The sequence below is a fragment of the Helianthus annuus genome, chromosome 8 (assembly GCF_002127325.2).
Source record: "Helianthus annuus cultivar XRQ/B chromosome 8, HanXRQr2.0-SUNRISE, whole genome shotgun sequence".
Lineage (NCBI taxonomy): Eukaryota > Viridiplantae > Streptophyta > Magnoliopsida > Asterales > Asteraceae > Helianthus > Helianthus annuus.
This window is the reverse complement of record NC_035440.2, coordinates 8,979,225-8,993,086: the sequence shown is the minus strand read 5'-3', so window position 1 is coordinate 8,993,086 and position 13,862 is coordinate 8,979,225. Positions and strand designations below refer to the sequence as shown.

General features: G+C 36.8%; 1 protein-coding gene and 1 pseudogene across 1 annotated transcript; both read right to left on the bottom strand.

Annotated features, from left to right (window-relative positions):
* Window positions 1–1,221: 1,221 nt before the first annotated feature.
* Window positions 1,222–11,706, bottom strand: LOC110869518 (annotated as a pseudogene).
* Window positions 5,631–7,149, bottom strand: LOC110871968. Its single transcript, XM_022120733.2, has 2 exons — window positions 6,934–7,149; window positions 5,631–6,845 (listed from the first exon to the last, which is right to left on the bottom strand). Exons 1-2 carry the CDS (start codon window positions 7,124–7,126, stop codon window positions 5,680–5,682), a joined length of 1,359 nt encoding a protein of 452 aa, XP_021976425.2. The 5' UTR covers window positions 7,127–7,149; the 3' UTR covers window positions 5,631–5,679.
* Window positions 11,707–13,862: the final 2,156 nt, after the last annotated feature.

Sequence of the window (13,862 nt, the reverse complement as noted above, 5' to 3'; positions counted from 1 at the left end):
ATTTTGTCTCTCGTATTACTATTGTTCTATTTAGCCGATCTTTGATATTGTATTTGTTTGAACTTAATCTTTGCTTATACTTGTAACTAGGTTAGAACCCCGTGTATTACACGGGTTAAATAAATGTAATTTTATATATTAAAAAATAAAAAAGTTAGATCTTTATGAACCTCATATATTGTACGGGTTAAATAAATGTAATTTTATATATCAAATAATAAAAAAAATTATATCTTTAAAAACCATGTGTATTACACAGATTAAATAAATGCAATTTTGTATACTAAATACTAAAAACATCGTATCTTTAAAAAACCCGTGTATAATCGGGTTGAATAAATATATCAAATAATAAAAAAATTACTTCCTTAAAAATCTCATATATTACACATGTTAAATAGAACTAAAAAGAGTTATATCTTTAATACCATATATATTACACAGATTATATAAATTTAATTTTGTATAAAATGTCATATCTTTAAAAAACCCATGTATAGTCGGGTTGAAAAATCTACCAAATAATAAAAAAAAATATATCCTTAAAAAGTTATATCTTTAAAATGTTATATCTTTAAAAACTTCGTGTATTACACGGGTTATATAAATGTAACTTTGTATAGTAAATAATAAAAAAATATATTTTTAAAAAAACCCCGCGTTTTACACGAGTTAAATAAATATAATTTTGAATACCAAATAATAAAAAAAGTTATGTCTTTAATAAATTTGGATAACATTTAATATTAATTTACTATTTATATATCTAATATAAGATAAGTAGGAAAGAGAGGTATTTGTTTTAAAAATATATTAAATTAACAATTTAGATTTGAGAATAATATTTTATTAAAGTATGATAAGATTTAATATTAATTTATTATTTATTTAATAAATATAAGATAAGTATAAATTTGAAAATACCTTTAATAAATGACACGTGTTTAGAAGTTGATTTCTTTTATTATAGTAGATAAATTAGTTTTTCTTATTGACTTGAAAATCTAGTTTTGAGTTGTTGCTTTATTCTTTTATAGGTATTTTCTCCTTAAATTTGTTGCAAGTAAAGATGATTTTTACTAAATCATAGAGATCATGATGAAAAGGTCAAATGTGACCACCCTCCAAAATGTTACTCCAAAGTTAACAAAACACAAAACCATTGTAATTTTAGGTACCCATAAGATAAAATCACTAGTAGCCAGCCACGTACCATAACACTCAGAATCTGAAATTTGCAATGTCTTCATCATCATCTATTGCACCTTCATCATCATCATCATCACTCTTTAACATTTCAATTTCTTCATCTTCTTCCATCTTGCTTGTATTACCTTTATCGTTTCCTTTCAAACCAGTACTCAGCACAACGGTTCCGCCCCCTGATTTCTCCATATCCTTTCTCAATTTCTCCATGTTTTCTTTCCTTCGTTCTTCTTCTAACCGTTCCTTCTCTTCCCGCCTTTTGTCCAGATCAGCTCTACACATACAAAATACCAATAATTCAGTTCAAACTGTAACATACAACAAAAACGAGCATTCATTCGGTTGATTCAAAATCCGACAGCAGTGTTAAGTTGTTAAATAAAGGCTCCGCCTATCCGGACACCCACTGCGCCTAAATCCACACTTTTGCAAACCTAGACGCCTCGTATAGACCTATACGAGGCGTCCATGCACTGAATTCGATGGGTGTACAGAGGGTGTCAGGCACGTTGTTTAAGGAACCCTATACGCAGGGTATGGGGCTATACGAGGCGTCTCTGTTTGGTATTTTTTTTTGGCTGAAATGAGGGGTGTTTTGGTGGGTTTTGGGTTGGTTTTTTGGATGGTTTTTGAAGATGTGTTTTTTTGATGAAATTTTTTTAGGTTTTAAAAAAAGTTTTTTTTTTCTTTTTTACACTATAAAAAGTTGTTGTTTTTTAAAAATTAACTATTTGCCTTTAAAAATCGTTTTTTTTTATTTTTAAAAAAGTTTTGTTTTTTTTTTTGTTTTTTACACTATAAAAAGTTTAAAAAAATTTTTTGTTTCAGCGTCGATTAAATCAACTATTTTAAAAATCGGCTCTTTAAATATATTATATTGTTTTTAACATTTTACTTTTTTAAATATTATTCTTTCGATTAAAATTTTATTTCTTTCAAATATTGTTTCCGTATTATATTCAGGGGTTATATTGTTTCCGTATTATCTAAATTTAAGAGAACAATCATTGAGTAACCGAATAACTGAAAACAAACATAAATATGACATATATAAGATAACTGTTTACATCCATAACAAAAATATAGAAGATAAGTTTGTACATCCACAATAACAATAAAAACAACAACAGGTCTATGCATCAAAATCCGAATCTGAATCCTGATGCTGCTGCTGCGGCTGCTGCTGCTGATGTGGTGCTCGAACCGGTGGAAGCGGTATCGGGGGTAATCCCTCTCTCTCTCGTCTATCCTGCTCCGCCCGTACCAACCAACCTACCAAATCGTCGAGCCTGTCAAGCCTGGCTCGTACATCCGGATGTAGTGCAGCTCCTGGGGCACCACCTCGAATAGCGTGACGTGGAAACTGAGGTGCCCCGGCAGGTGGCGGTGGCTGTGGCCCCGCTGCACCGTCTAGATCCTCCGGAGGGTCCTCCACGGGCACTACATCAGCAGGATCTGCAGGAGGATGAACGTCCTCGAAATGCTCTGGTAGGTCCTCCTCTCTCCATACGCCCCCCTCGCGGTTTTTAAACCGCGGGCCAACCGGGAACCTCTTGATAACCCTCATCCCCCATAGCGACGGCATACCCATCCGCGTCGGCATGATGGCCGGCGTCCGTAGATGTGGGTCCTGATGTGGTACGAGGCCAAATGAACGGGCAATGACGGTCACGTACGCCCCGCCATACAAAAATCCGCGCTCCTGCCGGTGATGGCCGGAGGCGAAGTACTGGGCTAGACCGTGTGCTAGCGCGCACGGCCTCCTATACAACAAACAATATAGGAAAAAAAGATCTGTGGTCGTACACCACTCACGGCTGTAGCCGCGCGCTGATATAGAAGTGGCGAGCAAATGGTGCAGATACCTGCAGATAGTGTTAGCGAAATACAAAAACAGAGATTAATAAACAGTGCATATAATCACAATAATTGCAATAATAAACGTACATACCTGTATAGTGGGTCGCTAACAAACGACACCCTCCCCTTCGACTTGTCATGCTCCCAATGATCCGCCCCCGCAATCACCTGCCAAAACCCAACAAGAGTGGGTTTTTCAACCACCACTAGCCCCGCTGTGTAGATCTCAGTCTCGATCTCCTCTTGCATGTATAAACCAGAGCGCACCGCAAACTCTGCTAGCGTCATCGAACGCTGAACGCCAGCAAGCCTGAAAGAAACCTCAGGCGGAGGGGGAGCACCTGGGTACGGAATCATAAATAAAACAATATAATAATAAATAATAAATAATAAATAATAATAATAATATTAATAACAATAACAATAATTAATAATAATAATAATAATAATATAAAGAAATAAATAAATAAATAAATAAATAAATAAATAAATAATATTAATAAATAAATAAATAAATATCAATAACATTCACCTGGGTACGGAATCGGCACTGGCTCCCCAGGAGGGTGAAATGTGAATGACGAAATGAACTCGACCAGCAGCTCCCTGTAGGTCGGCGTGTGCGCCAAATCAAAAAGACGATGCCACGGGGAATCGATAGGTATAAACCGACGCACTCTCGGCGTCTCAGCAATCTCCTCCATCGCATCCCAGTCGATCGATGCATGCGATCCAACGTGCATCCTCCTAAGCTTCTGGCAATGACGGGCGGCGTCAGTGCCGTCGGGAAACTCTAGATAGGGATGCCCCTGCAACGTATCCACAGGCGGTCGCTGTCTCCGTCGTGGACCCTGCTGAACCGGCTCTATGTGAATGTCATCGCCCGGCATCAGATCGTCCTCCATAATAAATACTGTATACGTATACAATAATAATAATATTAATAAATAATAAATAATAAATAATAAATAATAAATAATAATATTAATAACAATAACAATAATTAATAATTAATAATAATAAATAATAAATAATAAATAATAATATTAATAACAATAACAATAATTAATAATAATAAATAATAATATTAATAACAATAACAATAATTAATAATAATAATAATATAAATAAATAAATAATAAATAATAAATAATAATATTAATAACAATAACAATAATTAATAATAATAATAATATAAATAAATAAATAAATAAATAAATAAATAAATAATAATATTAATAATAATGTTTTTAATAATAATAATTAATAAATAATAATAATAATAATAATATTTAATAATATAATTAATAAATAATAATAATATTTAATAATAATTAATAAATAATAATAATAATATAATTAATAAAAAAAAAAAAAAAACAGACCCTCGTATAGCCCTCGTATAGGGCTATACTCAGCGTCCTGTTCCACAAGTTCTTCATCATCATCAACATCAAACCCCCAAAACCCAACCAAATTCAACTTTTAGGGCAAACCTACGGTCTAAAGGCATAAACGAGACAAAAATACTTAACTACGGGATGAAATACGTACCGGTGATGCTTCGATTCTTCAAAAATACGGTTGAAATACGTACGAGGCGTATAGATCCGAATGCACCGTATATGTGTGTGTTTTTGTTTGTGTGTGTGATCTGTGTCGTCTAGGCCCCCCCCCCCTGTGTTATACGAAGCCTAGACGCCTCGTATAGAGCTATACGAGGCGTCTATGCTTTTTGCTAAATGACATTTTTGCCCCTGTTTTACCCTTAGTATAGCCTTTTATCAGGGGCAAAATGGTAATTAACCATTCCAAAAAGATATTTCTGGAATGGTTAATTACCATTTTGCCCCTGAAAAAAGGCTATACTAAGGGGTAAACAGGGGCATAATGGTAATTTAATAATACATTTTATTAATTAAAAAAGAAATGGCAAAAAGTAACCGCCTCAACTGTACTCCTCGTACAGGTCTGTACGAGTCGTACAATTTTGAAATTACCTTTTAGCCCCTGCTAAGTGGCTATACTGGGGGCATATCAGGGGTAAAATAGTAATTAACTAAAATGATTTTCAAAATTCAAATTCAAAATTCAAATTTAAACCGCTCAAAGAGACGCCCCGTACAGGTCTGTACGAAGCGTCTACTTTCAAAAAATTCAAATTTTGAATTTCAGAAATTCAAAAATTGAATTTTCAAAATCCCGCTCAAATAGACGCCCCGTACAGGTCTGTACGAGGCGTCTGGTTGGTGTAAAATTACCTTTGAGCCCCTGGAATAAGCCTCTATTGGGGGCCTATCAGGGGCTAAATGGTCTTTTGTGCAATATTATACGAGGAGTCTAGTTCTATACGAAGCGTATAGTTTTTTTTTTGTAGAAAAATTTAAAAAAATACTATTAATTCCAAAAAAATATTATTCATTACAAAAAAAATACTATTAATTACAAAGTTACACTATTAATTCCAAAAAAAATACTATTAATTACAAAAAAATACTAATAATTATAAAAAAATACTAATAATTACAAAAAAATTCTATTAATTACAAAAAAAATACTAATAATTACAAAAAAATTCTATTAATTCCAAAAAAATACTATTAATTACAAAAATCATTCTTCCGTGTAACTATCTATGTAATTAAGACTGGGGTTTGATCTTGGTCGAGGATTCATTATCGATGTATACCATTCTAGACGTGGCAAGTACATATCTTCCCATTGTTCTGTGTGGGGTCTTCGGTGGGTCAACCATAGCCCGTGTGCTGGTGGCATAGGATAATCCCCTTCCAGCTTAACATGTATGAAGTGGTTCTCGTTAACATGTGTAAGCGTTATGAATAATGGTTGTTGATTAGCCGGAGGACTTAGTATTGGGAAGTAAGTGGAACTCGCACCCATGGTTGTCGTTAACAGGTGCACCCCGATACCGTACGTTTGTGCAATAAGAAGTCCTGCAAAGGGGAAGTCCATCCAGTGATTCTCCCCACAACCGGCCACTGAATCCCAAATTAGGCCCTGACGATGCGTGTAAAAATAACCTGCAGCCCATGCTTCAAATATTGGGAACCAGATCGATTCGTTCTGATCCATTTCTTGGACAAGGTCCCTTCTAATACGCCCCCATGAACTCTGATCCATCCCTAAGCCCACAGCCACAGACCGAAACCCACAATGACCGTCCGGCATCACATCTCGTATGCACGAGACGTACGGATGGAACACTGGCGGAATGTCAGACTTAAACCGTTCGATGATTCCCACGTACTCGTCCCCAATGATTAAAGGAAAACCGTGATCATCTCGTGTCTCTTTCTTCTTAGAACTCTTTGAACGGCTTAGGGTCGCTTTGGGTTTTTGGGACCTTATAACCGACTGTTGTGAGGCTTGAGACGGAACGTACGAGCTGTGGCGAGGTTTATCGTACTTACTTTGTCGTGAACCTTCAAAGCACGTGTTTGCATCACCGAAGGAGCTTCTCCTCAATTCTTCATCTATACGAGAGGCCTCGTCCAACCTTTCTTGTACCTGCTTTGTTGTTGGTCGGCCACGAGTATTTTGTTGGACAACCGGTGGTTTCTTGGTAGATTTCGTTGGAGTCAACACCGCTTTAATCTTTGAAAGCAGGCTTTTTTGTTGAGCTGGAGGGTGCGACTGTAATTGTTGTCTAACAACATCTAGCTCTTCGACCACGTCAAGGGAGTCGTCTATCAATTTACAACTTTGGAAGTTAAGTTTCCGCCAGAAGACGTCTATGTCTTCGAGTTGAATCGGACGCTCTGCACGGTTAAAAACAATATTGTTTAGGTAAAATGAAGGAAAGGAAATATATCACACAAGTGTTGTACGACGTTCAATAATTATTACCTTCACGCATGTACTTTTCTATCCTACAAGCACAGGGCAACCCACAGCTGTGCCACATTTGGCAACCACATGATGAATTAAAGCGCTCCAAGACATCTAGCCTCCTAATTGCCTCTCCATGCAACAAGTCAAGGGCTTTGTGGGATACTTTTCCAAGTAGGTGTTGAAACATCGGGTGTTTGTGGTGTTTCATTGTTTTTTCGATGCTTTCTCGAAAAGTCTTCCTTATTTCACCGAACTGTGTCTCAACTATATCCCGGACACAACCAACTATACGGTCCAGCGAGCTCCTATCTTCGACGTATCTCTTTAAGTTGGCATGTTGGCTCTCAACTCTGTTTGTAGTACGATTACCAAAGTTGCGCCTCTTATCAGTCCACGCAAAGACAAACATCTCCTTATAGTCTTTTAGCCAGTTATCGTACACGTATTTGAAGACTCCTAAAAAGTAAAAATAATTTAATAAAATTTGCATAGGTGAGTCGTATGTTATTAGAAAAACTTACTAGAACGTTTGCACTCCACAAGTCGCTTTCGCATGTTGCGCAAGTGGTAGTCGTAGATGGGTATGGATGGAGACTCAATCAATGAACCCCAGAATGACAAAAATTTCTTCCAGTCGTCGTCTGTGAAGGCACCCTTGCAGTGCTTCATAACATTCTGTTGTATGTGCCACCTGCAAAGAAGCCTGGAGGCGTCTGGAAATACTTTAGCACACGCGCCCATAAGGGCTAGGTCTCTATCCGTTAAAATCACACGTGGCTCCATACATTCATCCAACATTGCCTTAACCCTCTCAAGCACCCACACAAAGTTATCACCCCGTTCTTTACTAACAACGGCATGCGCGATAATAAACGATTTGTTGGTAGGCGTCATACCAACAATCTGGATAAAGGGCATATTGTATATGTTTGTCTTGTACGTTGCATCGATCATCATGACGTGGGGGAATGCACGCCACAAGACTCTCGAGTCCCGATGAAGAAAGAAGATCTCTGTTACGATCTCTGTTCCGGGTTCTTCCCGGATCTCGTAAATAAAGTCGTTCTTCATCAGCACATTTTCTAGTGACTGCATGGGAGTCAATCCTTGTCTTTGTTCGGCTCTAATCTTCGCTACAACGTTTTGAACGTCTTTCTGAACATGAAACCTGTCGGGGTCCTGCTTCCTTATCGTTTGAAATATTTTGCGCGGCTCCATGTTTTGAGCTGTCAGCTGCTCGATCAGTTTCATTTCGCTTGGAGTAAACCTTCGCACAAACGCGTGGGCCGACAGGTCCTCACAAAGTTCGTGGTTATGTTCAATTGTTCCGTCTTTTATCTCCCAGGTTTCATACGGGTGGTTTCGGACAGCCAGCAGGTAAAACGGGCAACCGGTTTTTTTGCTTCCAGCTTTTCTAAGTGTTGCTGTACTCTGGTGCTCACCACCACGATCACATTCAAGCCATACCCTCCCGGTTCTTCCCCCGATTTTCTTTGATCGACGGGTGACAATAACGAAACCATCCGCATTTGCTATTTCTTGTATCCGTTTCTTTAGTTCATCTAAGGAGTTGAAAACCTGTAACATCGACAATAATAATAATAATAATAATAATAATAATAATAATAATAATAATAATAATAATAATAATAATAATATAATAATAATAATAATATAATAAAAATAATAATAATAAAATTAATAATAATAAAATATTAATAATAAAATAGTAATTTATACCGTCTTTTTTAAGTACAGACTGTCCAGAATGGGAGGTGCTTCACTACCATATCTACCATATCCACCATAACCACCATATCCTCCAACGTCCGAATTGTTTTGATGAACATAAGGAGTGCCCGGGGAAATGAATTGCTGATGATCACCGTCTCCTCCGTATCCACCGTATCCCCCGTATCCACCGTATCCACCATATCCACCGTCCCCTCCGTATCCACCGTCTCCTCCGTATCCACCGTCTCCTCCGTATCCACGGTCTCCTCCGTATCCACCGTCTCCTCCGTATCCACCGTCTCCTCCGTATCCACGGTCTCCTCCGTATCCACCGTCTCCTCCGTATCCACCGTCTCCTCCGTATCCACCGTGTCCTCCGTATCCACCGTCTCCTCCGTATCCACCGTCTCCTCCGTATCCACTAGCAGGGTATGAGTCATCTACAGGGGCTGTTTCATCAACAGGAGGATGCTTGTTCAAATCTAGAAACGGGCTGTTTTGTTTTCCTTGTATACTAGACACAACCTCCTCTTGCTCATTAGAATCGGGAATGCCAGACTCCTCCAAAATAGACAACCGTATCATCATTAGTAAATAATAAACGAAAACAACAAGTAATTATAACATTTACGCTAATAACTGTTACCGGAACGCTTTCGTGCCCCCAGTTTTCGCTAGAATATTGCCCGAAGATATAGTTGCCGTTCCAATATGATGACATTTCAACACTCCGGGATGATAATAACGCAAACACAAATAAAAAAACAAACAGAATGTGAGTGGTTTTTTGTTGAAACCTCGGATGTGGACCAAGAACGCACTGTAGGTTGCATTTTATGGGAGCTAAAGACGCCTCGTATAGGTCTTTACTCCCCGTATGCCTTTAAGTCATGTCAGACATAGTCCCTTCATAGTCAAATCGGTCAGTCCAAGACGCCTCGTATAGGTCTATACGAGGCGTCTAAGGGCCTTCGTATTGGCCCCTCGTACAGGCCTAGACTCCCCGTATAAGTTGACTGATGTGACGTTGTACGAGGTGCAGAAGTTGGTCGGGAAAAGCAACCCTATACGCTTCGTATAGCCCTATACGAAGCGTATAGAAGGGTGTGGATTTAGGGAACAAGGTGTCTGAATATGTACACCCTAAATAAAATCTCAACCTTTCCTAAAACTTAAGTCAGTGTAATACTTTCTCTCTACCAAACCAAAGGATCAAGACCTAACCCAGCAGCAAGTGGACTTTGGCTGAGAAACAATGGTTTTATATTCAGCCCCATTAGTTAATTATTAATTTCCCGAAATAACCCATTATTATGTTAACAAAGATCACCCATAATGACCGAAAACTAGTGGGTTTTTGGTGAGGTATATTAACTACTAAATTATTTACCTGTTTTTGGTATCCGTGAGAACCTAACTAAACCCCACCACCAATATCATGCGAACCAATGGGTTCAGCAGGTAAATTCAGCTTGCTAGACGACTCACGTCCAAGGGAATTAAAGACGTGGAAGCTGTATTCAAACCGACCGACGAACTTTGCTATAGGGACTCAAACCTACTAAAAGGACTCAGACGGCGCTTACCACTACTACGTCACAAAATTAGAACAATTACTACGAAAGTAGGATGCTTATAAAATGATTATACTGTAAACATTCATCTAAAATGCAGATTAGAATAAGTGTGTGTGTGTGTGAAAAAGACAACAAAGAGAGTTTGAAAATACTTGTAAGTTTCCATGTACTCATCTGCACTTGCTTGAATAGCTTTATAGAAAGCAACCATCCCAAAACCTGATACCGCTGAAACTCCAACAACACGTAAATTCTTATAAAACTCCTCGAGAGCAAGAGAAAGACTTCGAGTCAAAGTTGACGGGTATGAGTTGTCAGATTCTAGCGCAGCGCGAAACACCTCAAAATCTTCCATCCACTATTCATACATCACAACAAAAAAGCGTTTAATCTTCAATAAAAAAGAAACCAAAAGATAATTTTAAAAAGTGTATTTCACCTCCAAAGCAAACTGGTGCTGAATGACATCTGTCTTGTTGAAAACCACAACCATGCATGGGCAAACGGGTCTTGTAAAGGATGCTACAATTAAGCATAAAACATGTTGCTCATAAAAGTATTTGGACTCTCTGAACGCGGTGTATCAACAACATAAGCAATCACAGTCGGAAAAGTCGAAGCAAACGCCTCGGTAATAATCGCTCCAGATGCAGACCACGTAAATATCTCAATCTGACCAGGGGTATCCACAAGAACGTAATCATGTTCATCCGCTCGCCTCTCAATTACGTTTACCACCTAACATCACAACATTACGGTTATTAAAAACAAATCAAAGAAAAAAACAAAAAATGTATACACGAGTTTTTACATCGTCAAACTTTGTGGCGAACAAGTTGAGTGACGTCAAGATTCCTCCATTGGAAAAATATTCATACCTTTTTATCACGTACGTAGACTGTTTATAATTTCTTCATACCTTCGGTTTTTTACATATAAACCTCCTACATACATTATTTGTTGACCCAGAACTAAATGAGGCGTGCCTTTTTGACCCTGGTGCACCTTGGTTTAAAGGGTGTGAAAGCTAATCATTAGATTGAAACTCCTAATAACTTTTCAAATAAACACAAACCTAAATAGGTGTGTAGTGCTACAACTAGGCCTTTTAACGGGTCAAAGCGGTCTGATTTTTAACAGATCCAATTTGGTTTGGGTCAACATGGGTTCTGTACAAAATAGTTTCGGGTCAAAACAGGTCGATTTAAAACAAAACGAATGACCAAAATCAACAAAAACATAATAAAAAAACACAAATTGCCTTTCCAACAAAGTAAAATAACTTTTGAGTAATTATATTCATCACAGGAAGCCAAAAGACTCAGGGACCTTTCCTACCAGTGATACACTCCAACAATCTGTTTTTAGTAGTAACTACTCAGCTATCGGTACCGACAATATCAACAATATTGGATCGAGATTTGACCAATATATCATCGATTTTCCCGAACAGTACCTTTCTTCTTAGTTCTACCATCTGTCTTTTTTCTTATTGCTTCTATTAGTGTTTTAAGTCATAATTGTTAGTTGTTACTGTTAAATGTTAGTGTTTTGAGTCTTAGTCAGTTCACACTTGCTACAATTGTTAGTGTTTTGCAAGTTGCAAAAGGTTAATTTGTTAATGGTAGGAGAGTATACTTAATTGTTAGTGTTCAATTGCTATATATATATATATATATATATACATATATATATATATATACATATATATATATAGGGAGGGGCTCATGCGAGAACCACCCTTATTGTGAGAACCTTGAGAACCAATGTGAACACAACCTAAAATAGCTAAAAAAACCTAACCCCCACCCCCCCCCCCCCCCCAAAAAAAAAAAAACCTAAACACCCCCCCCCCCAAAAGCTAAATGCTAAAAAAAACCTAAAAAAAACCTAAACCCCGCTCCCCCACCCCCCAAAAACCTAACCCCCCCCCCAAGCTAAAATGCTAAAAACTAAACCCCCAACAAACCTAAAAAAATCTAAACAAATAAAAAAAATCTAATTTTTTTTTTGAATTTTTTAATATTTTTTATGTTAAAATCTCTACTTTTAGAGCATTCTCATCCAAATCACCAAAATCTGTGTGGGGGGTTTTTAAAATATAAGAAGTATAAAAAGTGGTTGTGAGTGGAGGAGAGAGAAAATGTTACTGTTCATCTGTATATTTGGGGGGGCACTATTCATCCCCTATACTTTTTTAATATATATTGAAAGTGGTTGTGAGTGGAGGAGAGAGAAAATGTAATATATATTGAAAAGGAGAGAGAAAAAGTATTTGTTTTTAGTGGAAATATATTGATATAGGAGTTGTTTTTTAGTGGAATGTATGTATATTTTTAGTGGATTGGATGTGAATGCTCTTAGAAGCCAAATTTTTTTTTTTTTTTTTTTAAATTTAAAAAAAAAAAATTTTTTTGGCTTCGAAAAGTAGCGCTTTTTTTTATAAAAATATTAAAAAATTCAAAAAAAAATTTTTTGTGTGATTTTTAGCTATTTTTAGGCATTTTTGGTGTGTTCACATTGGTTCTCGCGGTTCTCACAATAAGAGGTGGTTCTCGCATGATCTTGTCACTATATATATATATATATATATATATATATATATATATATATATATATATATATATAGCATGATATTAAAATTACCGATATCCCACCACAATAAACGATATCTCAAATATCGGTTCTTGACCGATATCCGATATTTTACCGCATTAGCTACTTAGATTGCATATAAATGTACACATAGTCTACACAAGTCAAAGAAAAACCAACACGTAAACCTTTGTTGTCAAGGCTCACCCACGCACGAGTCTCGGCGCACTTTTCAGGTTCGCATCAAAAGTCGCACTTTCAGGCCAAGTTCATGCCAAAAATCGTTTGAGCAAGTCTGAAACACTTATACCAACCCTAAAGAAACCTAAAATCGACGTAATACAACCTAAACTTGCCTTAAAAAAAGCCTAAAACACGTCTAGATCCCCTAAAAATGTATTTGTATACTATGTACCTCGTTTCTAAGCGCCTTGTGTTGAGGCCCAAGGCTCACCCTTGGCGCCTTTAGTGTGCATTGCACCTTCAACAACTATGACGTAAAACCTTTACCGTCAGTTTATCACCTAGTGCCTTAACTAGTGACCATATCAAGAAGAAAGAATTAGCTCCTCAAGAGATTGATCGCACTCTTAACATACCAAAGGAACTAAACAAGAGTAGTAAGACGCATATACTTGTTATTCCACAACAAACGCTTGGCTCTCATATATATGCGTCTACTTGGGTTTATATATACAAATACTCAAATACAACCATAATCATTCTAACTGTGCAACTGATTAGGTTTAAAACTCAGTATAATCAAATCAATGGGCAACCAAACCTCACTTTTTTTAACTTATTTAAGCAGATTTTAATCATCAGCATATAAATTGCACATAATATAGGGCCCTTAATGGGCTAATGTCCAATATAAATATAAGACAGTTGGGGGCCATTAAATCAGCGGTATCCCAATTTTTTTTACCGTGCAATCAACAATATTAAAAAAAAACGATAATAAATAAATTATTAAAAAAAGACAATAAATAAATAAAGTAAAATAAGTGCCTAATAATTTTGTCCTTTTTCTTTCAT

Excerpts from the sequence above, each read along its gene's own strand:
- LOC110871968 (XM_022120733.2), bottom strand. The coding sequence starts at position 7,126 with ATGAAACACCACAAACACCCGATGTTTCAACACCTACTTGGAAAAGTA. Across the intron at positions 6,846-6,933 it reads AGAAAAGTACATGCGTGAAG|AGCGTCCGATTCAACTCGAA; the intron begins GTAATAATTATT and ends TTAACCGTGCAG.